Genomic DNA, 26,992 nt, shown 5'->3' with positions numbered 1-26,992 from the left:
GCATCCAACCCTGCCAGGTGAATGTGTGCCACATCTAGTCCCAATAGATGGATATCAGTTGGCACTGCTTAGTATTTCTTAAGCAAAGTCTCTCTTTTTCTTTTCTCTTTTGGACCCTCATTCCTTCCTCTTCAAATGCCAAGAGTGGTGTAGTTTACTAACCCAATAGTAATATGGATATATCTGCAGAAGTGGAGATGAAGATTTTAAATTCATTTACTGTCACATTAGTTTATTCCATGTGTTTTCATGCAGATCTTTAAAGTTTCCAATTCCACATCAATTTTTATTAGAAAAATTAGAAAATAGAGACTCTGGGAGGCAGTTGAAAATATTTAGCTGTTAGATTAATTCAAAATGTCAGTACAGTTGAAAGTGAAGCCTTGGCTCAAGGTGTAGAGGACAAATTACCAATTTATAACTGTATATCTTGTCTGAATTGTACACAACTAGTGAAGGAACATCAAAGCTTTGTGGATTGATAATTCCATTTCAGAGCTAAATGCCATGGTAGTGCTCTGCTGCCAATAATTAGCAGAAGTCCACATCCTGGAAGCCGTCCCCATCATAGACTGCAATGAACCTTCCTGTTGACAATTACCGAAGGAGAATCCTAAGGCTGAGTGAATTAAGGAGCCCTGCCTCATTCCATTCAAGAATTCTAGGGGCTGGGCACAGTGGCTCACACCTGTAATCCCAGCACTTTGGGAGGCCAAGGTGGGAGGATTGCCTGAGCCCAGGAGTTGGATACCAGCCTGGGCAGCCTAGTGAGACCCTGTCTTTACAAAAAAATTAACCAGGTGTGGTGGCACGTGCCTGTGGTCCCAGCTACTTGGAGACTGAGGCAGGAGGATTGCTTGATCCCCCAGAGTTCGAGGCTGCAATGAGCCATGATCGTATCACTGCACTCCAGCCTGGGCAACAGAGTGAGACCCTGTCTCAAGCAACAACAACAACAAAAAGAATTCTGGAAAATTAAGTAAACAGAGGAGATGGTAGGGTAAGCCTCAGAGCATAGGAATTGAGAACTGTGCCTTTGGAGCTTGGCATATTTGGGCTTGATTCCAGCTCTGAGCCTTGCCAGTCTGGGTAAATGACTTAGTTTCTCTCAGCCTCAGTTGTCCTGTCAGTATAAAAGGAAAAGACATACTGTCTCCTAGGGCTGTCCTGCAGCTAAAGTATAATGTTGTATAAAAAGCACTTAGCATAGTATCTGGATGGTGGCAAAGAATCATTTATCGAGCATAGTAGCTACCATTATTGTTATTCCCACTGGTGGAATAAACATATTTACTTTGTATTTATAGAATAACTAATGCCATAGATAAAACATTAGGAAAACTGCAGTCTGCTTTTTTGGGGACAGGAATTTATGATTATCTCATCTATTATACTTTATTTTTGGTTCTAATTCTCTCTGTATTAGGTCTGCAGGTTTGCAATAGATTTTAATAAGACAATGTGCATTTTACATAGAGACCTCAGTGCTTCGAAGCTGATGATATCTCAGCTGCTATTGTTGTTCCCCTTGGACAGGCCAGCGACCCCAATGCATATGAGCTGATACAGAAAATTCACATCCTGCAGAAGCGTCTCATCAGCAAGACTGAAGAGGTGGTTGAAAAAGAGCTGCTCCTACAGGTAGCATTTTTGTTTTCTGTACTCATTGTACAAGTGGATTGCCTTAGCACCACCATCTCCAGGACTACGTTCTTAGAATTAGTCAGTTATTTGGCAGCATTGCATGTCCTGTATTTAACTGTAGATGGCAACAGTGACTCACACATAAAGAACAAACACAGCCTGATTAATTGGTCTTTTATGTTGCGATCATTGATATTTCAAGAATTCTGGAAAATTAAGTTCAAGGCTAGACTTACTGCAATGGGTAATGTGAGCAACCCCCACCCCACTTCTCTACAGTTTTATTTATCAGATTCCTTTAAACATTTTTCTTCATATCTTCATATAATGCAAAATGCTGTGATTTTGATTTTGAAAATAAGCTTTCTCATAGAGCACAAATGATCTGTTCACATGAAGATTTGTGTGAGTGAAATGGAAGAAGAGATTTTTTTTTTGAGGATTTTATGCAGTACATTGTTCTGTAGCAATTAGGCCTGTATCTTTGCAAGGGCCAGCTGTCATCATCATCACCATCTTCCTCATCGCCATCATCATCATCATCATCACTTACTGCATGCCAGATATGCTGGTGGCTTTACCTACTTGGTCCCATTTCCTCTTTGCAGTTCAGGAAGCGGGTGTAGTCATCCCCAGCTGATGGCTGAGGAAGTCAGGGCCCACGAGTTTAGTGTGGATAAGAATGTCAGCTCTTGAAGTTAGATGGCTTGGTTTGGAATACCGCCAGTTGCTATGTCAGTTTAACTTCATTGCACCTGATGTTCTTAGTCTGTATTATGGGACAATAACAGAACCTGTGAAAATGGATATTGTGAGGATTGAAAGAGTTTAGTATTATACATGATAACACGGTGTCTAATAAATATTAGCAATTATTCATGTTACTTTGGATTCCAAAACCCAAAATTAATTAATTAATTAATTTTTTGAGACAGTCTTGCTCTGTTGCCCAGACTGGAGTGCAGTGACACCATCTCGGTTCACTGCAGCCTCTGCCTCCCAGGTTCAAGTGATTCTCCTGCCTCAGCCTCCCAAGTAGCTGGGATTACAGGTGTGTGCCATCATGCCTGGCTAATTTTTGTATTTTTAGTAGAGATGGGGTTTCACCACGTTGGCCAGGATGGTCTCAAACTCCTGACCCAAAGAATCTGCCTGCCTTGGCCTCCCAAAGTGCTGGGATTACAGGCGTGAGCCACTGTGCCCAGCCCCAAAGCCCATGATTTTAATCACTAGGTTAATATTAGTAGGAGTAGGAGCATTTGCTCCTTCTGTTTTACAGTCTACCTTAAGAAAGATATTTACCCTAAAGTTGGGTATACAGTAAATAGCCTTCCAGAATGTCATGACACTGAATGGCCAACAGGGATTTTCCTCTTCTCTTGTAGATTACTGTGTGGTTGAGGGAGTAGACTTTGGAGTCCAGAAAGATTTGGTCTTAAATCAGTTTCAATCTTTGATCATTTCATGACTTTAAGAGAATTACATACGTTGTACAAATCTCAGTTTTCCCATCTGTAAAATGAGGATAATAATACCTGTTTTTTGTAATGGGAGGAGGATACTCTAATCAGAGTACATAGTTTGGATGTCTTGTAAGGATAACCAATTAGTACGTGGCACTGGGCTTTGACAGTCCAGAGTTTGCTGTGGTTCCACTGATGCTGGCCACAAGTCATTTCCCAAGTCTGTGCAGCTGGTAAGTGCTAGGGTGGGACGTGGTCCAGGCAGTCACTCCAGAGCTCACGCTTTCTACTACTTCACTACCTTGTCTGTTCTGTTATCACCACTTTGTTAGTTTTAAAAAGAACCAAATCTTATGTTTGCCAAGCATCTGTATTATAAGTTTGTTTTATATTTCATGGACTGCTCTAACTTTATTATTTCCTTCCCTCTATATACTCTGGGTTTACTGGATTCTTCTACATTTTTAAGGTTAATGCTCAGCTCGTTGATGTTCAGTCTTCTCTTCTAATATAAGTATTTCAGTTATAAAATGTCTTTTAAATAATTTATTTAGGGTTGGGTGCAGTGGATCACGCCTATAATCCCAGCGTGCTGGGAGGCCAAGGGGGGTGGATTGCTTGAGCCCAGGAGTTCGAGACCAGCCTAGATAATATGGCAAAACCTTATCTCTACAAAGAATACAAATATTAGCCCGGCGTGGGGGCGTGCACGTTTAGTCCCAGCTACCCAGGAGGCTGAGGTGGGAGAATTGCTTGAGCCCATGAATTCGAGGCTGTAGTGAGCTGTGATTGTGCCACTGCACTTCAGCCTAGGTGACAGTGTGAGACCCCGTCTCGTAAAAAAAAAAATTATTTAGTTCCTTTCCACAGGTTTTGATATGGGGAATTTTCATTTAGTCCTAAATGTAGTATATTTTCAGAATTACTTCTCCTTTGACAGTAAGTCTTAAAAAATATTCACTATTTCTCCTAATAATAATTAGGGGATATTTTATGATATTTTAGGATAATTAAAAGTGTATTTTAAATTTTCCAAATATGTATGTATTTAAGTTATCTTTTACTTACTGATTTCTCACTTTTCTGCATTGTGGTCTGTATTATACAGATTCTTTGGAATTTGTTGAACTTGATTTGTGACCAACTAAGTGGTCAGTTTTTATACCTGACGCCTACTGTTTGAGAAAGATTCATACTCTCTAAATGCTCTGGGTTCGGTGTTCTCCATTTGTTCATTAGATCAACCTTGTTAATTGTATTATCCACATCTGTGCTTTTCCTAATTTTCTGTCTGCCTAATCACTGAAAAAAGTTTGGAGATTTGTCTTATTTCTCTTTCTCTCTGACTTTTTTTGCATTAAGAACATTTTAGATCATGATAAGGTGAGTATAAGATTACAATTTTTGGGGCTGGGTGCGGTGGCTCACACCTGTAACCCCAGCACTTTGGGAGGCCAAGACGGGCGGATCAGGAGGTCAGGAGATCGAGACCATCCTGGCTAACACGGTGAAACCCCGTCTCTACTAAAAATGCAAAAAAAAATTAGCCAGGCGTGGTAGCGGGCGACTGTAGTCCCAGCTACTCGGGAGGCTGAGGCAGGAGAATGGCGTGAACCCAGGTGGTGGAGCTTGCAGTGAGCCGAGATTGTGCCACTGCACTCCAGCCTGGGCGACAGAGCGAGACTCTGTCTCAAAAAAAAAAAAAAAAAGATTACAATTTTTATTTCTTCCTGCTTGAATTGCTCCTTTTGTATTATGTAAGAACTCTCATAATAATATTTTTACTTACAAATTTGCCTAATATTAACATAGCTCAATCAGCTGGATTTTGAAAAGTAGTTTTCCTATATTTTTACTTTTAAACTTTTGATGTCTTTGTACTTTAGGAAAATCTCTTGTAATTAAAAAAATCTTATCTTTGTCTTTGTGTTTAGTTTGTTTATTGATAATTTTAGGCTTATTTCTACCTTCTTATTTTCCCTGATTTTTTGTATTGCTCAAAAAAATTCTATCAGACTGAGTTTTCTTTATGTTCTGTTTTCCCGTTTACCAGTCTTCCCACTAACCATTGCTACCTATTCCCTTTTTACAGTTTTTCTTTTACTCAACAGTTACCACCACTCAGTATAATATTCTCTCTCTGTCTCTGATTCCCTTAAGTACATTATCTTAATTCTTTGTTTTTCTCTTTCATAGATTCCCTTAAAAATTCACCATGCATAGTTGACATCAAATCTAAAGTCTAAAGTTGATCAATATCTTTCTCCTTCTTACAAACAGTGTAAGGATTTGGAATGCTTTAACCGCAGCTACCCTGCTGTTTCCAAAATCAGCCATCACCACTTTTATGTTACAGAGTCAATTTATTAAGATTTACCAAGATGTTTACCAGTTCTTTTGTTTTCTATTTCTACATATCTCCAATTCCTTGCTTCTGGGTTCTGTCTCTTTCTTTTCAAAGTATATCCTTTCATAGTTCTTTAACCAATAGATTTTTCAATGGTTAACACTCTCCTTTGCTTGTCTAAAAATGTTTTTAATTTGGCCTTATTTGTAAATGATTAACTTGAAATCTTATTTCTATTAGCACTTTGAAGATGTTAGTCCTTTGTGTCCCCAGCTTCCAGTGATGTGACTGAGAAGTCTGCTGTACGTCTAATTGTTTCTGCTCCTTTTTAGGTGACCTGCCTTTTCTTCTGTTTGATAGATCTTCTCTTTGCCTTTGAGGTTTCAGAGTTTCAGCACAACACATTTGGGTATTAATTTAGTTTTGCTTACTATGTTCAGAACACACTCCATTTCCTGAATCTGAGGGTTCCTGTGTCTTCAAATAGTCTCTTCTTTAGTGTCTTTATTCACTCCTCCTGGAACTCTTATTAGAAGTACGTTGGGTTTTCTTATTCTTTTTTCCTATTTACTGACCTAGTTGATGTTTTTCTTCTCTTTAACTCTTTGTTACATTTTCTTAGCTTTATCTTTATTTATTTATTTATTCATTTATTTATTTTTTGAGATGGAGTCTCACTCTGTCACCCAGGCTGGAGCGCAGTGGTGCAATCTTGGCTCACTGCAACCTCCGCTTCCCAGGTTCAAGCGATTCTCCTGCCTCAGCCTCCTGAGTAGCTGGGATTACAGGCACCCACCACAACGCCCAGCTAATCTTTGTACTTTTAGTAGAGACGGGGTTTCATCATCTTGGCCAGGCTGGTCTCGAACTCCTGACTTGAAGTGATCTGCTGGCCTCGGCCTCCCAAAGTGTTAATCTTAATCTTGTTCACCAATTCTTTCAGGGTGCTTATCTGCTAATAGTCAATTCACTGAGATTTTATTTTCAATTATTTTATTTTTATTTTATAGAGATTCTTATTCACATATGCCTGGTTTTTGTTGATAGTTTCTTGATCTTTTCTCATGTTTTACATCCTTCCTTTATGTCCCCAATTAATTCAAAAATTTATTTTATAGTCTTAATCTCAGTGTTCTATTATTGAAGTTCTCGAGGGGTTTTCCTGTTTGTTGTGTCTGCTGACTTTCACTCATGGTGGATTTTTCCTTTTGTGTTTTGTGATTTTGGATTGTGAACTCATTTTCAGAAAGCCTTTATTTGGGGACTTGGGAATGGTTCAGGTTAAGGGTATGTCCATTCATTTGTTTCTGCCAGGTGCCTTAGAAGATATCACTTGCTTAGAACAATTTTAAGTTAAATTCTCACCTTGGGCTTCTTGGACTATTTGGCTAACATATACTAGAACCTCAAACTCTTGTGACAGAAGATCAATGGATACAAATTCTTAGGGAAGCAACTTTTTTTCCCCCCCACCCAGAGCCCAGGAGAGATAGTTAGGTTTCCTTGTGGTCTTCCTGTCCCAGTGGGTAGATTTGTATCTATTGTATCTTTTCGCCAAGGGTGAAACTTTTAAAAGTCACTAACTTTATGTTGAGGAATCTTAGTACTAACACCCACTTCACACAGGGCCAGCACCTTATCCTTTGCCTTCTTGTGGCCACTAAAATCCAGGCCCTTTGTTCGGCTATCCCTCAGGGGATAGCTGCAATATATATCTATTCACTGTTCTAACATGCAGTTCACGCTTTGATTTTGACACTTGAGCAAACTAATTGAAAACTCTGTTTTGTGATTAAAACTCATGCTGAATTGTTTTACTCAGCATGTCTAATGCTTTGTGGACATTAGTTTTCATGTTATTTAGTCTGACATATTGCCATAAACAGAAATCTCTTATTTGCTTGACTCACTAGTTTCTTCATCCATAAGTTGGGGACAATAATAGTACCCACAGAATTGTGTTAGTACACATAAAGTTTAATAGAATTCTTAGTTCTCATTAACAATGTTATTAATAATACTATTATTAATATCATTAATTACCAACACGGTTTTTCCAGGCCTCCAAAGTTTAATGTCCTGTCTCAATCCCTTTTAATCAATTCCTTATTTAGCGTTTGGAATGGTTGGGCTGCCCTGTGCCTGCTGTAATTTTTCTCGGCAGCTTGCATAACCCCAGACAACAAGCCTTGTTATCTTGCTGAAGCCCCAAGTGTTCCACAGGATTTGACAGTTTCTCAATTTCATCTTTTAAAATTAAAATATTAGAGAAGTTCTCTGTACTCACAATAGAACATTTTGCAATTAGGAAGACTTTGGGTTGAATTCTTCTGAGTATCACAGCAATTTTTAAATAACTGTTTAATCTGTTACATGGTGATAGAGAGACCCCATCATTTCCAAGCAGCACGTATGATGGGAGCCTATGTTCAAGCCCCACTCGTCTGTGAACTCTTTGAGGAGGGGCGCTTCCCAGTTCTCCTCTCTAATCCCAGTGCCTGATACAGTACTGGGCACACAGATGCTCATTATAGATGGACTGGCTGTCTGCCTGGGCAACTCCTGCCCACCCTTTAGGTCTTAGCTTAAATATTTTTTCCTTAGGAAAGCCCCTTTTCCTAGGTTAGGTGTCTTGGTATAAGTTCCCATAACTTGACTTCTTCCTTATACCACTCATCACACTTGTAATTAATGAAATAGTTGTAATTAATATGTAATGGCTCTTTCTTGTTAGACTATAAGCTTTGCAGAGGAGTTCTGGTGTCTGTGTTGTTGATCATCACCTCCCTAATTTCTCATCCACAAATATTTGTCTAGCAACTTATTAAAAGTTGGAAGAATTGTGGTCCTTCAGAAAGTGGTATGTTGCACAGTCATTTAAGTTCTGTCTTCGAGCTCTGAGAGGTGGCCTTTGCATTTTTTTTTTTTTTTTTTTTTTGAGATGGAGTCTCGCTCTGTCGCCCAGGCTGTAGTGCAGTGGCGCAATCTTGGCTCACTGCAAGCTCCGCCTCCCGGGTTCACGCCGTTCTCCTGCCTCAGCCTCTCTGAGTAGCTGGGACTACAGGCGCCTGCCACCACACCTGGCTAATTTTTTTTTGTATTTTTAGTAGAGACGGGGTTTCACCGTGGTCTCGATCTCCTGAACTTGTGATCCTCCCGCCTCGGCCTCCCAAAGTGCTGGGATTACAAGCATGAGCCACTGCACCCGGCCGGCCTTTGCATTTTTTATTGACTTCTGACTTTGCAGGAGTCTGGAATTTACTGTGGGTTTATGGATCTATAAACTTGATACAACCTGTCAGTGTCCTTTTTGTTTGTGGAGGCAGGCTGATTCATGTGGGTCTGTCAAAGTTCTTCCCTTGCTTGGGATTAACATGAAAATGGTTCTTGAGACTAACTTTATAGCTTCAGTGGTAAGATGGAGAAGTCTGTATTCTTACCAGAATTGGAATCTAAGGTATGGATGGCAAGGATTTCTTTTCTTCTGCTCACCAAGCTACTCTCCCCTTCAGAGAAGCTGGGGCAATGGAAACATACCTGAAGCGAGCCTCCTGGTGGCCTCTCCTCGCTGTTGTTGCTTCATTTGTTCCTCATCTCATCTGAATCCTTCAGGATTAATGACTTCTTTTTTCTTTAAAGGCATCTGTGGGATGAGGCAGGCATATATGCCTTGAGTAACTGCTATCCATTACCCGGGTATCATTACATCATCATCATCATCATCATCATCAAGATGGCATTTCTAATAATGGGCATAAGGCATGATAGCATTGGAGTAGGAAGCTCTAACCTCTTGCTAGAGGCACTTAAAACATGATGAACACTCAGAGCTACTCAAATTGTTTCTTCCAAATGCTTAAATATGGGGTAACAAGTTCAGATGCACTTACCCTCAAGGCCAGGCATGTAACAAAAAAAGAGTGAGGTGGATTTTGCATGTCATGATCAGAAACGCAACTGGTAGGTGCCTCATAGTCAGAGGCCAAAGGGAATGGTGGGGATTGCAGCATGTGGTGGGCTACGGGCCCCAGTCCTAGTAAGCATCCCTAGGAAGCAGCTAATCCCACCCCAGCTAACAGCAGGCTGATATTGTCAAATCTTTAATTTTTAAAGAGCTGGAAAAGCAGATTTTTATGTTCAATATACTGAGTTTTAAACATTGACAGTCTTAAAAACACTGTATAGGACTCCCAGAAACAAGTTTGCCAACCACCCTTGGCCCACAAGTGGATAGTTTACAACCTCTAGCTTCAAGGCTTGGGGCAGAAGGAGATGTAAAGAAACAGCAGCCACACAATCGGCTTTACTAGTTTTGATTTCTTTAATCTTGTTCTTTGTTGTGATTCCTTGATAGACATGCAGAGCCCAAGAATCAAAAGGGAAAGAGGGAGGGAGGAGAAGATTCAGGCTTTAGGTGCTATGCAGCAGCAATCAGAGGTGAGCATGGCTGTGTTCTTCTAAGGATGTGAACAGAGAGGCAGAGAAGAAGGGGCTGTGTTCTGTGGGGCAGGGTGGGTGGGCTTCAAGGAAGATGGGCTTTCTTAAGATGCCTTTTGTCTTGCCACTAATAACTCTTAATTTAATTTAATTTAATTTTAATTTTAATTTTAATTTTTTTTTTTTTAAGATGGAGTCTTGCTCTGTCACCCAGACTGGAGTGCAGTGGCGCAATCTCAGCTCACTGCAAACTCCGCCTCCTGGGTTCACGCCATTCTCCTGCCTCAGCCTCCCGAGTAGCTGGGACCACAGGCGCCTGCCACCGCGCCCGGCTAATCTTTTTGTATTTTTTAGTAGAGATGGGGTTTCACTGAATTTTATTTTATAAACTCTTCTAAAACAGAAAAGGTCTTCTCTGAATTGTTAAAAAGATGAAGGGTAGTCTCTGAACACTCCCCACCCCTGTGAATGGGCAGCAGGAATACCTTGTGTTGCCCACCTGCCCACCGCAGTCACTGAGCATCCGGAATTTCGGGGTCAATGACACAGACCTCGTCCCAGCCTTGAAGGACCTCTTAGCTCTGCAACCACAGAGCAGTGTGCCAAGGGCTGTGATAGTGTGCAGGATGCTATGGGACTCTAAGCAAGGCTCTGGAGTGGGTAGGTGTCTCAGCGTGGGTCTCTTCAAATCAGACACTGAGACAGATTTGGGGTCTGGGCATTTGGGATGCAGTTGCAGGAAGCTGGAGTCGGGGAGCAGGAAAGTGAGATGGGGAGGGAGGAAAAGCCAGTGGGTGGAGGGGGAGGGAGCAGGTCACCCCATGGGCGTTTGAGCTCTAGTCCCACTGGGATTCCTCTGAGGAACCACACAGGAAAGAGGGTAAAATTGTCCATCAGAGGAAAGAGGACTGGGCATTTGTTCAATGACTCCCATTCCCCGCAGGTTGAGAGTTGCCCTGGGGATATTGAGCTGCTTCCAAAGGCAGACTGAGGGGGAGCCCTGGCCTGAGGCAGAAACGCTGACACCCATGCGCCTGAGGTAGAAGCTGCTAGAGCATTCTGGGAACTATGGGCCCTCCCAGTGCACCAGGCATGTCAGCTCAAAATCATGAAATTTAGGATGGGCTGTGAGGAGGAGGCTCAGGGCACCAAAAATACCTGCTACATGAGATCAGCTCTCCTGGCAGGTCCTGGGGACTACCAACCAGGTAGATCCCTTTACTCACTCAGTGATTCACCTAAGGTATGCATTGCCAATCTGACTTTAGAAAAGGAGGGGCATTTTCCCAACCAAGTTCCCATTAGGCCTTCCTCTATTCTACCCACCTGCTACCATTTCAGTTACCTGCCAGGAACCAGATGACATGATCATACTGTATGTAGTTCACACCCTGAGTGTGTTCTAATGACAGCCATCCTTTGAGTGCTTACTGTATGCCAGGCACTGTGCTTTCCCTGTGCACAGGCAGCAGCGCATGGTGGTAAGTACCCAGTGGCTGTTAGCTTGCCAGATGGTGGGGGTGAAATGATGCGTGGTCTACCTGGGACTCATTTTGGGGAAAGGATACAAACTTGACCTCCTAGACTGATAGAACTGGATCATCCTGCCCAGAAAATTTTATTAAAATGATGAGAATACTGAGGCATTTTCCCTTAATGTGTGGAAGTAGTGATGTATTACTAGAAGGGTTAATTACGTTAGGGGGGTTTTGATGAGTGGAAGCACACTACCTAATGAACAGTGACACTGAAATGGTTCAGGTGAGAAAACTACCTTGGTGGAGTTCAGGTTCGTGTTGCTTTAGGAAATTGTCACATGCATTCTTTTACATGCACCTAGAGGCCTAGGTAATGGGCATATCCCTCAGATAAATAAATCATGAACTGAACTGGAAATCACTGCTTCTTTGCTGGCATCTGAGCCCTGCCCTTTCGAGGTGAACTTTCTCTATAATTTAATTTTATGACTGACTGGATGGAAGTCTGGTTTATTTAACTGTAAAATGGCTTGAATGATAGGAGGGTTTGAATGGATCTGCATGAGTTATTAGCTGTGCAGAGGGAACAAACCTCATATAGCTCATTTTTAGATAATTCTTTCATAAGGGCTTTCAATTTTCTTGATCTCCTCATTATCTTACGTTTGTTTAATGTTTACACCATGTTAAACATTGCTCTAAATGCTTGTATAGGTATTATCTCATTAAATTGTCACAACAACCCCAGAAGAGCACACCAGTCCCCTTTACAGACAAGGGAACATGTAGGCCAGGAAGGCCGAGTCTTTCTACCAGGGCCACATAATGGGTACCTGGTGGAGCACTGAGTCTTATCTTAGAATTCTGCCTCCAAAGGCTCTTCCACAACATGTGGTGTAAGAACACTGTGGTCATTGAATTTATCATGTATAGATTGCCTTGGTCATTCATGGAGAAAATTCACCTTTCTCACTGCATCTCGAGCCTTGCTACTCCAAGCATGGTCTCACTGCATCTCGAGCCTTGCTACTCCAAGCATGGACTCCAGTGGCGCTGGCATCTCTGAGAGCTCTTTAGAAATGCAGGATCCCTGGACCCCCTGAGGCTTAATGAATCAGAATCTGCATTTTAAGCAGATCCCCAGGGATTCAGGTTACTGGTTCAATCTGAGAAACACTCATGCCCTAGAAGTTGGTTTCTTTGTGGTAGATCTTCATGCTTCAGAGCAACAGCTGTGGTGCTGGTGGGCCCATGATGGAACCCCACACCTCCTGGCGACCAGGCACGTGGCCTGGCCTTGTAGCTTAACTTTCCTATGCTTTGCTCTCCTCTGAAATATGGAGCTCATCATTTTATTAGCATCCTTTGGTTACTGTAAAGATTAAGGGAAAGAATGACATAAAGCACTTAGCACAATGCTTGAGATTTGGCCAGTGCTCAAGAAATACCATTATTTGTAGTTTGGAGGATGATAACTTCACCCTCTGGCCCTGGCTCTAAAACTGCAGGGACTGATAATATCTTGGAGTAATCAGACAACTGAATGCATCCAGAATTTGAGGGATGTTTTAGCATCCCACAAACTCTTGAAGGCTATTGACGTTCGTATGAAAGTCTAGAGTGTTTCTTTGTTGACAAGAGACATGACAATCCTTGGTCCTGTTTGATGGTAGCACAGACAGATTTGGTGGAAGCTGCAGAGAATTTTGAAGAGTAGAGGGAAATGGCAGTCATAGCTCACATCGATTGAATGCTGAGTACATTCAGTACTCAATGTACTCTGTGCTGCCCTGTGCTGAGCATTTGCTTTCACTGCAGCCACTGGAAGCCCAGATGAGGCTAATGCTGCTGTTGTTTCATTTCACAGAGAAGGGAACTGAACTTGTTCAAGAGTTCACAGAGGAAGGAAAACAAAGCTTGCCCAAGAGCTTGTGGTTAAGAAATATCAGAGCTGCAATGATAAACCAGGTTTGGGTAAACTATGGCCCACAGTGGGCTGTATCTGGCCTACCACCTGTTTTTGTATGGCCTGCACCAAGAATGGTGTTTATATACTTAAGTGATTAGAAAAAAATCACAAGAATAATATCTCAAGACATATAAAATTGTGATGAAGTTTGAATTTCAGTGTCCATAAATAAAGTTTTATTGGCACACAGCCAGGCTCATTCATTCATGGAACATCACAGTTGCTTCTGTGCTACAGCAGCACAGTTGAATTGTTGCGAAGGTACTGAATGGCTCACAAAGCTGGCATTGGTTACTGCCAGGCTCTTTACAGAAAGCATTTGCTGACCCCTCTTAGAAACCTAGTCATTGGAGGCCGGGTGCGGTGGCTCACACCTGTAATCCCAGCACTTTGGGAGGCCGAGGCAGGCGGATCATGAGGTCGGGAGATCGAGACCATCCTGGCTAACATGGTGAAACCCCATCTCTACTAAAAATACAAAAAATTAGCCGGGCATGTTGGCAGGTGCCTGTAGTCCCAGCTACTCGGGAGGCTGAGGCGGGAGAATGGAGTGAACCCGGGAGGCGGAGCTTGCAGTGAGCTGAGATAGAGCCACTGCAGTCCGGCCTGGGCGAAAGAGCAAGACTCCGCCTCAAAATAAAACAAAACAAACAAACAAAAAACCTTAGTCATTGGAATCGAGAACAGAGCCCCTCACCACTATTCTTTAGTGCCTCCCAATAGAGCCACTGAACATTCCATTACCATGACTTCTTTGTTCCCCCACTTCAGATTCCAAAGTAATTACTCAATTATTAAGGAACTGCTTTAAGATCTGGAAGGCAGAATTCTAATAGCGTGGCCCAGTTGCTGGTAGTGTAGCCTACACTAAACGTAATTCTAGCCTGCTTTATTACTGGATAACTCAGTGGTCATCCTCCCCAAAGCTGGGCTGAAATAGTTGAAGATGCTCCCTTACTAGATGATGGTGTGGGACTGAGAGGTACAGTGTAACATGAAACCATTGAACAGAAGCCTGTCTGTGGATTTTTGCTCTGTTCTCAAATCAAGGGGTAGAAGAATGAGATGCGAGGGGGAAAATAGCTTCTGCAGAGCCTTGATGCTCTCACTGAAGGACATTTAAAATGCTGGGAATGGTTGAGGAGGCTGCGTCCCTATCGTGCTCCTGGGGCCTGCTTCTCAGCTGCCACTTCTTTCTGGGGTTTCTGGGAATGCCTGCTTTCCTGCACATGCTTCTGTGTGCCAGGGAGGTTGGAAGGAGCAATTGGAGGCAGGCTGTTCAGAAAACAGAATGCCAATGCTAGCATAGATGTCCTCCCTGTAGCTGTCTGCGGGGCACCGTATGCCTCTACCTACTTGGTTTGTCCAAGACAGCCTGAGTATGAACGTTCTCGGAGGGTGGGTTCAGGTCACACTGCTCATGATCCTGTAACACTCCAGCAACACTTAACCTCTGATGGGCACATTTTCAAAGTGCTTTCCAGGCATTGTATCTTAGTGGTTCCCAAATGCTGATCTGAGGGCCAGGAGAAACAATATGGTCCCAAATGCAATATTCATTGGTCTGTAACAAAATGAGCACAGTAAGAGCTGTGTAGCATAAAGCTAATTTTACTTCTCTATTTTAGGGACTGTTCTTTTATCTGTGTCCTTTTTTTTTTTTACTTCTGAAAATTCCTTTTTTGAGATGACATTCTCTTATTGTTTGTGTGTTCCTCTCCTTTATGAGATGATGGTAAGAGGCATGATGATTTTCTGTTAGTCAAGAGCATGGATCCTGTGTATGTGGTGACTTCGTTGCTTTGTTAGACAGTGATAATCATGCCTATCTCCTAGAGTTATTGGGGAGATTATATTAACATATATAAAACATTTAGAATAGTCCCTGGCACATAGGAAACACTACATTGTCACCTAAGATTCTTTCTTTTTGGTTTTCATGTTAAAAATTTAGCATAAGAAGAAGTTGGCAAGACTATGATGGTACCTCCAAGATTTTGGAGGAAATATATAGGTCCAAGAAATCCAAAATCTAGGAACTGGTACTTTCTGTCTTAATCTTTGCAATAACCCTGTTTTGCAGATCAGGAAACTAAAGCTCAGATAGGTTTATGGGCCCTCAGAAAGTGTAAGAAAAAGGAAAATAGTGCAGGATTGTCTAAGACTCTGGTCTCCCTTAAGGGAACAGACTTTTAATATGCAGATGTTTGGGGACTCTTTTTTTATGATTGTGTTCAGCTTCATTAAGGTGAACAAGTTTCTCAACGTGTGTCCTTTCAAACTTGCCTAGGTGTACTTATTGTACTCAATTATCAAATGCCTTCTCATATTCCCTCTCAGTAGTTCTCTCTAAATGTGCCAGGAATAACTTCCATAGCATTAGAGTACTGCAAGCATTAGGAGTTTCTTAAAAGAGATTGGCGCTAGTAAGCTCGATTAGGCAGATAGAGTTTAAAAACCGGTTTATACCTTAAACTGTAAGTACCTTAAACACTTGTAATTTCAGCCAACCTGAGGAGAGACACAGATGACTGCTGGAGTCCACATCTTCAATTTGGTTAGCAAAGGTCTTTTTCATGTTATGTATTTTGAAACAAGTGGTTTTTCTACCTATCAGATACTATGCTTATTACTTGGGAGATGAAATAATCTGTATATGAAACTTTGATGACATACAATCTACCTATATAACAAATGTGCCCATGTACTCCTACAACTAAAATAAAAGTTAAAAAAAGAAAAAAAGAGTGGTTTTCAAAAGGGGTATCTTGATTGACTTCCTTCTGTACCCTTCCATTTTCTTTTTCTCTTTTTAAACATTTTTTTATATTTGATTTTTTTTTTTTTTTTGAGGCAAGGTCTCACTCTGGTGTTTAGGCTGGAGTGCAGTGGCATGATCACAGCTCCCTGCAGCCTCAAGTTCCTGGGCTCAGGTAATCCTCCCACCTCAGCCTCCTGAGTAGCTGGGACTATAGTCTTGTGCCCCCACACCTGGCTAATTTTTTTGTGTTTAGTAGAGATGGGTTTTTGCTGTGTTGCTCAGGCTGGTCTTGAACTCCTGGGCTCAAGTGATCCACTAATCTTGGCCTCCCAGAGTGCTGGGATTACACGCATGAGCCACTGCGCCTGGCCTCCTCCCTTCCATTTTCATCTCAATTTTAAGAATTAGGATTGAGACATTTTAAACTGTCAGAAGTCCATGAAATAGCAGATCTGACTGCAGAGGTTCAATTAATAAAGGGCTGATGAATATTAAGTGAGTAGTAGATATGGAACCTCAGCACTCATCATGTAGAAGCACACAACTTCTACACCTACGACAAAAAATGAATTTCTGTCCAACTTTCCACCTGTTTTACTAGCCCCCTCCTAAGACTCCTTTTCCCTTCCACCTCCCCGCTCTCCCATGAATGGAAAAGGAGGCATTGCTCATCTGGTTGGTCGCAGCCTGAGACTTGAGCCACAAACTGCTGATGGCCCAGGCCATTATGTGCTATATATCCCCTGCCTATGTGCTGAAACTCTCTTGCTCTCCTAGCCTGGGCAAGACCCACTATGTCCACCGTCCATTCCAACTCCTCTAAATCTTTGACTGGGTGGGTAAACCTTATTGGGTCTGCTCTTTCTGGCCATCTAAGATTCAAGGAAGAGAGAATAGGTCTCCTGGTACAGAAAATTCCCAGCTCAGTAGACTAAAGAAGGCTTACACAGGGTGGTATCCATAGTGATTAGGGGATATGACTCTTGAGCAAATCAGGTTCATGAGTCCAAGCTCACTCATATTGCTGTGTGGCCCAGAGGAACTTACTTCATTTCTCTAAGCCTCAGGTTTTGATTAGGAAGGTATAGGTAATAGTACTGACTATCACATAAGGTTTTCATGTAAATTAAACAAGACCATCTTTATCAAGCACATAGCTCAAGGATTGCACTTAATAAATGTTAGCTGTTGTTACCATGGTATTGTACTTTAGACTTAAATTTTAGTCCGGGTGTGGTGGCTCACGCCCATAATCCCAGCACTTTGGGAGGCCAAGGTGGGTGGATCACCTGAGGTGAGGAGTTCAAGACCAGCCTGGCCAACATGATGAAACCCCATCTCTACTAAAAATACAAAAAATGAGCCAGGTGCGGTGGCACGCACCTGTAGTCCCAGCTACTGGGGAGGCTGAGGCACGAGAATTGCTTGAAGGTTGCAGTGAGTCGAGATCACTCCATTGCACTCCAGCCTGGGTGACAGAGTGAGACTCCATCTCAAAAAATAGGATAAAATAAAATAAAATAAAATAAAAATTCTAGAAGAGCCTCTAAAATACATAGTAGCTTATAAATGACATAGCTTAACTCAGCATTTCACATGTGAACTCACTTTCAGGAATCATTGCATAGACCCATCCATTCTTAGAGCAGTCTCTCACTTTCCTGCCGTGGTGTCTGACCCTTTAGTTACTGTGCCCATGAGTTAGGCCTCTGTGATAGCCTGAGTATCTATTAGCTTTTTTCTGTATAATAAAGCACTCCACAACTTCGTGGCTTAGAACAATAATCATTTATTAGGTGGCGATTCTGTCAGTTGGCAATTTGGGCTGGGCTCAGCTGGCTTGTTTTTCTGTTGGGCTCGCCTGGGCTCACATGTGCTTTTTCAGCCAGCTGGTGGATTGGCCCAAAGCTGGTTCATCTGGGTGGGATCATTCACATGTACAGTGGTTGGTGCTGGCAGTTGGCGAGAGGGAAGGAGTGACTGAACCACTGTCTCCACCAGCCTAGCCCAGGCTTATTCTCATGGTAATAGCCTTAGAGTCTCCAAGGCAGCAAGAAAGGGTAAGCCTCAATATGCAAGTACTTTTTGGGTCTCCATTTGTGTCATACTTACCAATGTCCCATTAGCCAAAGCAAGTCACATGGCCAAGCCCAGAGTAAATGTGGGAGAGGACTATCCAGGATCGTAGTTACAAGTGGCTCTTGTTCAACACTGTACCACAGTCTCCTTTCTTTGGGGAGATTGAGTGGAGATACTTTGCATTTAATCATCAAGTGGTACAAGATTTCTTAAGTTTTATTTTAATTGACACATAATAATTGTACTAAGATTTCTTTTTTTAATGCTTTGTTGGATATGGTACTTTAATATGCCGGCATCTGGTCGCTACCCTTGGATTTTATTGCTGACATGTTTTTCTTTCCTTTAATCTTTTATTCCCTTTATTTAGGAAATTATGGTTTGCTGTAGGACATAGTTCTTTTTATAGGAGAAACAGCTGTGATGTCATAACTGAGTACATTTCCTTAGCGATATGCATTTATTCCCATGCATTTGGAAACATGAACCACCATCCATTTGTTCATTTTTATTTTAGTCTCTGACTTCATATTGAATCAGAGCAAATATGTGAACCAAAAATATATTAGTTGATAAATTAGTCTTTAAAAAATGTAACATTTACTATTTTCTTTTGATATTTTTAGTTATTGAGCTGTAAGAGGTAAGGGAGTGTTTAAAAATATTTTTTTCTATTATAAGGGTCAGTCTGAATTAAGTTGCATAAAGCCAAGTGAGATGCAGAATAATATGTTTCTAGTATCAGAAACAATTCAAGCTTTTTATAAGAGTGGTGCTTAAACAGGAGTTTTTTTTTGTTTGTTTTTTTGTTTTTTTTAGAAACAAATAACAATAACATGGCCAGTAACTGAAAAAGGAAATAAGTAGATTACTTACAGTCCAAATGAAACATTTTCAATAAAGAATTTCTCAGTGGAACATTTAGGTTGTTATTGAATCTGTATACAATTATATCTTACTCCCCAAACAAAACAGATTTTCAGTGATAAATGTTTTTGGACAGCAGCAAGATTCAATTCAGTTTATTTCAAGATGAGGATTTATTTGTGAAATTAGAAGAAAATAGTTGCCAACAAGGACCCGGGGGAGTCCTATCTATTTTTAGCTCCTCTGTTGGTGTTTTACCCAGAAATATCTCAGAAACGGAGGTGCTTCTTACAAGGATGAGAAAAATTGCAGGTGGAGCAGAAATTAATTTGTATTTATAGTCCAAACACCTACATGAATCCTTAATCTGCTTTTTTATGATTTTACGTGAATTTATAGAATCATTTAGATTGGAAGAAATCTCCAGTGGGTCATCAAGTTCCCTCTCCTTATAATGGCAGTGCTGATTTTATTATTTTAAAGCAGCTCTGATAGATGGGTGTCAAGTCTGGCTCATGTTTCATGCATTAAAATATGTATATTCCCTACTCTGCATGTATTTAATGTGTAGGAAACAGCCTGGGAGCTGCCTATATGCCTGGGAGTCCTTTTGTGAGTTCTTGACACACAGTCTTCTCTGGAGCCGGTGCCAAATCTGTAGCATATTAAGTGTGTTATGTTGATATAATCAGACTCAGTTTGCTTTTGGCTTCTGACAGTTTGGAACACTTTCCTCCAATGTGTGTAGCGGCCAGTGTACTGTCTGTTCTGAGATGATAATAGATCATTCCCTCTTATATCCTTTTGTCCTGTGCACCTCCAGAGAACTGCCTTCCCCTAAATTAAGACAGCCTGCTTGGAAGACTATGAACCAAAAAGCATTTTGGGGTATCTATAATATCTATAGAAGTTTGTAAGACACAAAGGAATAGGACATGGTCCTTACCTGCAAGAAATTTATGATCTATTTGAGAAGATTTCTGGGTATTTTGGGGAAGAAATGAGACTGATCTCCGTGAGCAGTGTATGAAAATCCAGACCATTACTTTACGGTTCCATTCAGTGAACAATACACAATGACACCTAAACACGTCATTCTGGATACTGACAATAGGGGTGCCTAATTATGCAGTAGAGCCACTGTCTGGGACGGTATATAATGAGACGTTGTTGTTTAAAACTGCTGTGCATACCAAAAGAATAAGAGCAGGGGTGATGGGTAAGAACTGGCTTCCTCAAGGACAAAGAGGACATGTTTGGACTGGGCCTTGAGGTGTTAAAATGACTCATCCAGTTATTGCCTAAAAACATACATTAAGGCAGGATGGCACAGTGGCTAAGAGCTGAGACCTATTTTGAGTCCTGGTCTTACCAATGACTACCTCTGACCTTGGGCAAGTAACTAACCCTCTCAAAGCCCCAGTGACTCCAGCTGTAAGGCAGCGAGAGGAACAGCACCTGATTCATAGGGTTGCGGTGCTTATCAGATGAGCTAACTGATTTAAACTGCCTAGGATAGAGCTAGACACAGGGTAAGAAGAAGAGTAACTACATATGATGGTGGTGGTGTTGGTGTAGAAAAGGCCCATGGAAGCACATGGGCAGAATCATGGAATACTTTTGAAGAGAGTACATTTGGAAACAAATGAAAAGGGCATTTCAGGCTGAGGAGATGAAGAGTCAATGTTCTGAGGCAGAGGTGAGCACATCTGGGGTGTGGGGATGTGGTTGAGGAGCAGGAAGATATAGCTGGCTATTTTGTTTTGGAGGGTACCTTTAGATATATTTGGTGGGACCAATTATATGTCTTAGAGACCAAGCATTGGCATTACGCTAGCTCCAGGAGACAACTATGCACTCTAATGGTGACAATGACTGCAACTCCCATAGCCGCAGCTAACAGGTCTTGACCGCCTATTATTTTACTGTGTGTCCAATCCTTTATGTTATGTATGTTATCCTTATAAGAATTTTTAAGTATTAGACCAGTTTTACAAATGAGGAAGCTGATGCTCACAGTGATCAAGTAACACGGCTAAGGTCACACAGTATCCTGTGGCAGAGCGGGGGCCCAAACCTGTGCAGTCTGTGGTGAGAAGTGACTCCTGTGTCCTAGCTGAGGGTGGTTGGCTGTCCAGGCCTACAGTCTGTAGGACGTTAGCCGTTCAAGAGTGTGACTCAGTAAAAGTGACAAGGAAGAAGACTGAGGCCAGAGACTGGGGCTAAAGGAGCAGATAAGGAGCAGCTGTGATTTGGGCCCAAGGTACTGAGGATGTTTGTAAGGGACAGGCCCTGGGGAGGAGGAGAAAGGAGCAAATCTGTGAGATCTTAAAAAGACCAACATAGGCTGGGCGCTGGCTCATCCCTATAATCCCAGCACTTTGGGAGGCCGAGGTGGTGGATTGCTTGAGCTCAGGAGTTTGACACCAGCCTGGGCAACATGGCAAAACCCTGTTTCTATAAAAAATAGAAAAACTGGCTGGATGTGGCAGTGCTCACCTGTAGTCCCAGCTACTTGGGAGGCTGAGATGGGAGGATCACCTGATCACCCTTGACCAGAGGTTGAGGCTGCAGTGAGCTGTGATGGTTCCAGTGCACTCCAGTCTGGGCAACAGAGTGAGACCCATCTGAAAAATAAAACAAAACAAAAAAGACCACCATAGGGGACTTAGAAATTGAATCCCTGTGAAGTCAAGGGAGGAGAGTCAAAGGTGGCTTTTGGTCTTTCCTCCTGGTCAGTGATAACTCCAAGGTTGACAAAACCAATTCGCTGCCTTGGGGACCATTCACCATACCACACCCCTCCTCCCACCGTCATCCTACCCCCTCCCACATCCTACCCCCTCCCCCCTTCCGTCATCCTCTCTCCCTCCCCACTCTCCCCAACTATCCAGGCTGAAGCTTGGACCTTAAGACTCCTTAAACTTTGATGAACCCAGGCTGAAAACAAAACAAAACAAAAAACAAAACAGGGAAAGAAAATCCATGTTACAAAAGGCTGCAAATTTTTTTTTTTTAAATCACAGGAACACTTGAGACTCCAGTAATCCTTTCGTTCCATTTCACTCTTCCAGATTGTGCCTCTGATAGAGACTGGCAGTTATGAAGAAAGACATTTTCACCCCATTACATGTTCCAGTTGGTTATTGCCGGCATGTTGAGAGCTATTGATTTTTTGCATACTTGTTTGTATCCAACCTATCATACTAAATAGCTTCTCAGTTAATTTTCTGGGGTTTCTAGGTATGTAATCATACCTTGTTTAAGAAGTGATTATTTTCCTCTTCCTTTCCAATGATCATTCAATTTGTTTTTATTTCCTCACTTATTGCTTTGTTTACAGTATCCGTTATTTTAAAAAATTAGTGGGAATAATGGAAATGATGTTGGGTTTTTAGAAACCTGAGAGGTTAACAGCAGAGTGGATGGCCACGAAGCCACTGCAGAGGAAGCTTGCTGTTACAATGCCCAAGGAGATTGAAATGAAGGAAATTAAAATAGTCACAAGAGAAAATTGACTGGCTTTGTTATTTTGGACAGGTACAAAAGATGACTTTCAGGCCTTAAGTCCAAAGTCGGTGGTCTAATTGACAGTCATTAGGAACTTGGCTGGGTTATTAATAGAATTTGAAGTTTATTTCAATCTATTCATCTGAAAAAAGGTGAGAGGATGGAAATTAATTAGAATTCTCAGTTTATAAAAGCAGTTCCAAGAATATGGATACAAAATAAATTAGCAGGTATATTAATTTTCTTCAATATTGCCATGGTCTGACTCTTAATCTAGCGAGAGGCAAAAATATCACAGAATAATGACAATTTATAAATTTTTTTTTCTAGTTGACAAAGCAATTTTACATATATTGTCTCATTCGGTCTTCAACAACTCTGTGAGATGGATGTTGATGGAAGGATCTAACATTTGTCTGACAAGTTATATTTCGCAAAGCACTTCTACCCACAGCACCTCATTTAGTGCTCACACTGATTAATCTCTAACACACACAACGTTTACCTGACTGTGGTTCTCTAATATAGATTTTCTTTTCTGTCTCTGAAAATGAAATTTCCCACAGAGAATGTGCACCCATGCCTTGTCTGTGCTCTAAACTTCTCTTCATTTTTCAAAATTCTGTTCAGCTAGAACATTATCTTTACCCCTTCCCCAGAAGCACAGAGGTGGAGTAGGGAGAGGCTGAGGAGGGAGGACCCAGCCAGGTGGCCCTTGGCTGGTGTATATAGATGTGGGGTGTGACGAAGCTCCCTCAGCAACATCGAGGGTTATGGAAACTTTGGCGTGACCTTATCATCTTTGGCTTTTTCCTGAAGTGGGGATCGTAGAGAAACTGGCTGTTGTGTGAGAGTGGGTAGTGTGCTGTTGAGGGGATGACATTTCCTATGTAAACACAGGTAAGCACATGGAGAGGCTCTGTATTCCTTGCTTAGACAAAACCACCTTTCTGGATTTTAGGAGAAGGAAGGGCAAAGCTCATTTTGTTGTTTGCAGGGTCTGGCAGTGGACTGTGTCTGATTTTGCAGTGGAACTCAAAGGGCGGTATCACACAGGCCAAGGGAGGAGGGAACTTCCAGGAGGGAGTAGGTCATCACTGTCAGCATCTGCCAGGAGAAGTATAATCGAGGGAAGTATGTGCCTACAGGGAAGTCGCTCACCGGTGCCCTGTGAGAGTCCTGTTCTGGGAAGTTGTTGGGGATGGAAGTCTGGCAGCCAAGGGCCCCAAAGGGAAGAGATGTGAGACAATGGGGACAGCAGACTTGGGTTACTTGTAGGAGACATTTGACTATGAAACATTGGAGGGAAAAAATGTAAAAACACACATGTAAAACACAAATACATTCTTGTAAAAGATTCAAACAATTTAGAAACACAGAATAAGCCATGCAAGACCTCTGTTCCTTTTTGTCTCAGCCCTACTCCCTGAGTCTAATGGAATGATGCGTGCTCTTCTGGTCCTTGGTAAGCATTTTAAAGAGAGGGATGGGATGACAGGCATGAGTGCAAGTTGCAAGCCCAGGAAAGAGAGACAAGGGTCAAGATAGGAATGCATGTTTGTGGATGTGCCTGGGGATAGTATGTGTGGTTTCATGTGCATGGGTTCGTGTCTGCATATGTTGATTCACATGCACACACCAGGCAAGAGGATGAAGGCTACCAGCTCTTCATGTGAGATGGACAGGAAGGCGGAGAGAGTTTAGGTAGCACTGATGTCTTGCTATGGAGGTTGGGGTCACTTAAGGTATCTTCTGTCTGCTTAGATCAGGCCATCTGCTGAGCAGGTATGCTGGAGGTGAGACTGGGATCCCAAAGACAGGTCTGAAGAGGCTGCTCGAGGAGACACTGTCCAGGTGTTCACAAGAAATGGACATGAGAATTGCTGAGCAGAGAAAAGGAAAGGATCAAGGCATAGAGGATCCATTGATTTTGTTGAATTTGTAGCAGCTCCATTCTGTGCAGTTCTGCATTGCCCTCCAGCAGCATTGTGTGGCCAGAGAGCTGAGTGATTGGCTCCACAGTAGGAGAGTGGTAGTGCTCGGAGTGTGCATGGCAGTTGTCACAGAGGCTGGGGATGAGGGGGTGGCAGGTGCTGTGGGGGGCACTCAGAAGCATTTGACTCTGCAGTTGAGGAAGAGGAGGGAGAGCAATGAAATCAAGCAGAGGCTAACGTGCTGGTGCAGTGGGAGTGTTGAGTGGGGTCCTGGTGGCGAGGGCAGAGAGTAAAGGAGTGAGCGAGCCTGCATTCAGACAGGGAGACCATGGAGCTTGAGCATTTCAAAGCCAGCTCTTAAATTAGACATTCATATTCAACTAGCTGTGGAATTTCGGGGGTAATATGTCAGCCAGACAAAAGCAAAAAAGCATGCCAGTGTCTACTGTGGCATATCAGCTCCTGTCCCCCAGATTTGTTTATCGAAATTTCCTTGTTAAGGATACCTTAGTAAGTGTCACTTCTGAAATTGATGAGTATCTGGAGAAGCCTCAATTCCTCTTTGATATTGAATATTACAGTGGCTCTCTGATTTGTGAATTCTTTCATTCTGCAAGGTCTCACCCAACTTCGCTTTCTCTTAAGTAAAAAACAACTCAAGGTACATGTTTATACCGTCCCTCACTTTTATTTTTATAAAAACTTATCTTTTCATCTGTTGAGCTACTACCTATCCGGGCTGACTCTTGGGCTAGGCATAGAATCACTACACTTTTGCATTTGAGGCTCCAGGCCTTGGCTGACTTGGACAGGACACAAATGTAAACTCTTTTTTTTTCCCGCAGCCTTTCCTCTTTTGCCTGCTCTGAGGGTTCTGGCTCTCTCACTGACAGCCCCTCCTCCCACTCAGGGAGGGGTCTGCCCCTGCAGAGTCATTCCCTTGGCTTTTTCAGGTACATAATCAGAATAGCAGTGAGGGGTGGATAGACGGGCAGCACATGAAAGGAGCTATTCTAGAGCTTTTGAAGTCAAGAATGTGAGGGTGGCTGCACATGGTGAGGGAAGGGGGGTTTTAAGTACTGATGTGGATAATGTATCCCCTTCACAATAGTTGAAAGACACGAATGATATACTTAAGTTAGCCTGAAGTTACTTGTTGGTCGCTTTCTTTGCCCATGATAGCTCTCTGTGACTGCACCACATGTGTCTTAGTGTCAATGGGGCTATACTAGAATCATCACTTTCCAGTCAAGAGTAGACAGCATTAAAAAGGGAGCAGCCCCAGGACCACTAAAATCACACAGGTGATCCAGTGATAGTCCACGGGGCAACAGAAACACTAGAAGCCTGACAACAAAAGGTTGTTTTCTTATGGTTTTGCTTTTCACATTACCTTCTCACCTACAGTCTTCTTTTGGAAATGAATCTTCTTTCTAATACAGAACTTAATACACAATTTTCCACTTCCCTAAAATTTTATTAAGTGCTTTATGGAACAATTTGCATGAGGTCTAATTTTCCAAGTTGCCGGCTGTGCAGCGTAATGACCTCATACTTTTTCATCTAGTTTCATGCCATTATTTCTATAAAGAGGTGATTGGTTTGCATTCAAATTAGGCATATGTGAAACTGGACACATTTTTGCATCTGAAAAACACTGTTGTTGCTCTATTTCAGTGCTGTCCACTAAAAAATAATGTGAGCCATATGTGTGATTTTAAATTTTCTAGTAGCCACAATAAGAAAATGTAAAAATAATCAGGTAAAATTAATTTTAATAACGTTGTTTAGCACAGTTTATGCAAAATAATATCACTTCAACATGAAATGAATTTATTAATGTGATATTTTATGGTTTTTTATACTAAGTTTACACTATCTGCCCTGTATTAACACTTGAAGCAAATATCAATTCAGACTACATTTCAAGTGTTTGATAGCCACGGGTGGCTAGTGGCTACCACACTGATGAGCACAGTTCTGTTTCGTGGTCATGATTAGTTGGGTACCAGTTTGGCTACTAGGTTCTTTCTGATTTACTGAGTGTATTTGATATAATCTGAATGAGGGCACTACTGGGAGTGGCAGAGAGTTGTTTAGTCAGTTACATTAATCATTCATTCATTCTTCTTTTCATTCACACACTCATTCAACAAACACTGAGTACCAGGTCTTACGCTTATTCTAGGGATACAAAAAGACACAGGAACAGTTCTTATATTTGACAAAGGCAATGTCTAGTGGAAGAGACAAGCATGTAAAGAAGTAACTATAACTACAGCACAGTATAATAAAGTACATACGAGAAACATAGACATAGTGTTATGGGATTTATATTTGGAAAAATTAGAGTTCTATTTCTTATCATACACTAAATTTTAAAAACTTCCTAAAAGTTCTAGAATAAACTATAAATATATTTCTACATATTCTTGAGGGTGGGAAAAATTACCCCCGCTTTTTTTCCCAAGTTTTAGATAAAATGTTAATGCAGGAAGGTAGA

General features: G+C 41.8%; 1 protein-coding gene across 1 annotated transcript in view; it reads left to right on the top strand.

The window, feature by feature from the left end:
• Nucleotides 1-26,992, top strand: part of CFAP58 (cilia and flagella associated protein 58) — a 103,371-nt gene that overhangs the window by 53,120 nt on the left and 23,259 nt on the right. The window contains exon 15 of the mRNA XM_032169925.2: nt 1,537-1,641. Coding sequence (XP_032025816.1) covers nt 1,537-1,641 — 105 coding nt within the window. The remainder of the gene's footprint in view (nt 1-1,536; nt 1,642-26,992) is intronic.

Source organism: Hylobates moloch, unplaced genomic scaffold (genome assembly GCF_009828535.3).
Source record: "Hylobates moloch isolate HMO894 unplaced genomic scaffold, HMol_V3 SCAFFOLD_3, whole genome shotgun sequence".
NCBI lineage: Eukaryota > Metazoa > Chordata > Mammalia > Primates > Hylobatidae > Hylobates > Hylobates moloch.
This window is presented reverse-complemented; position numbering and strand designations above follow the sequence as displayed.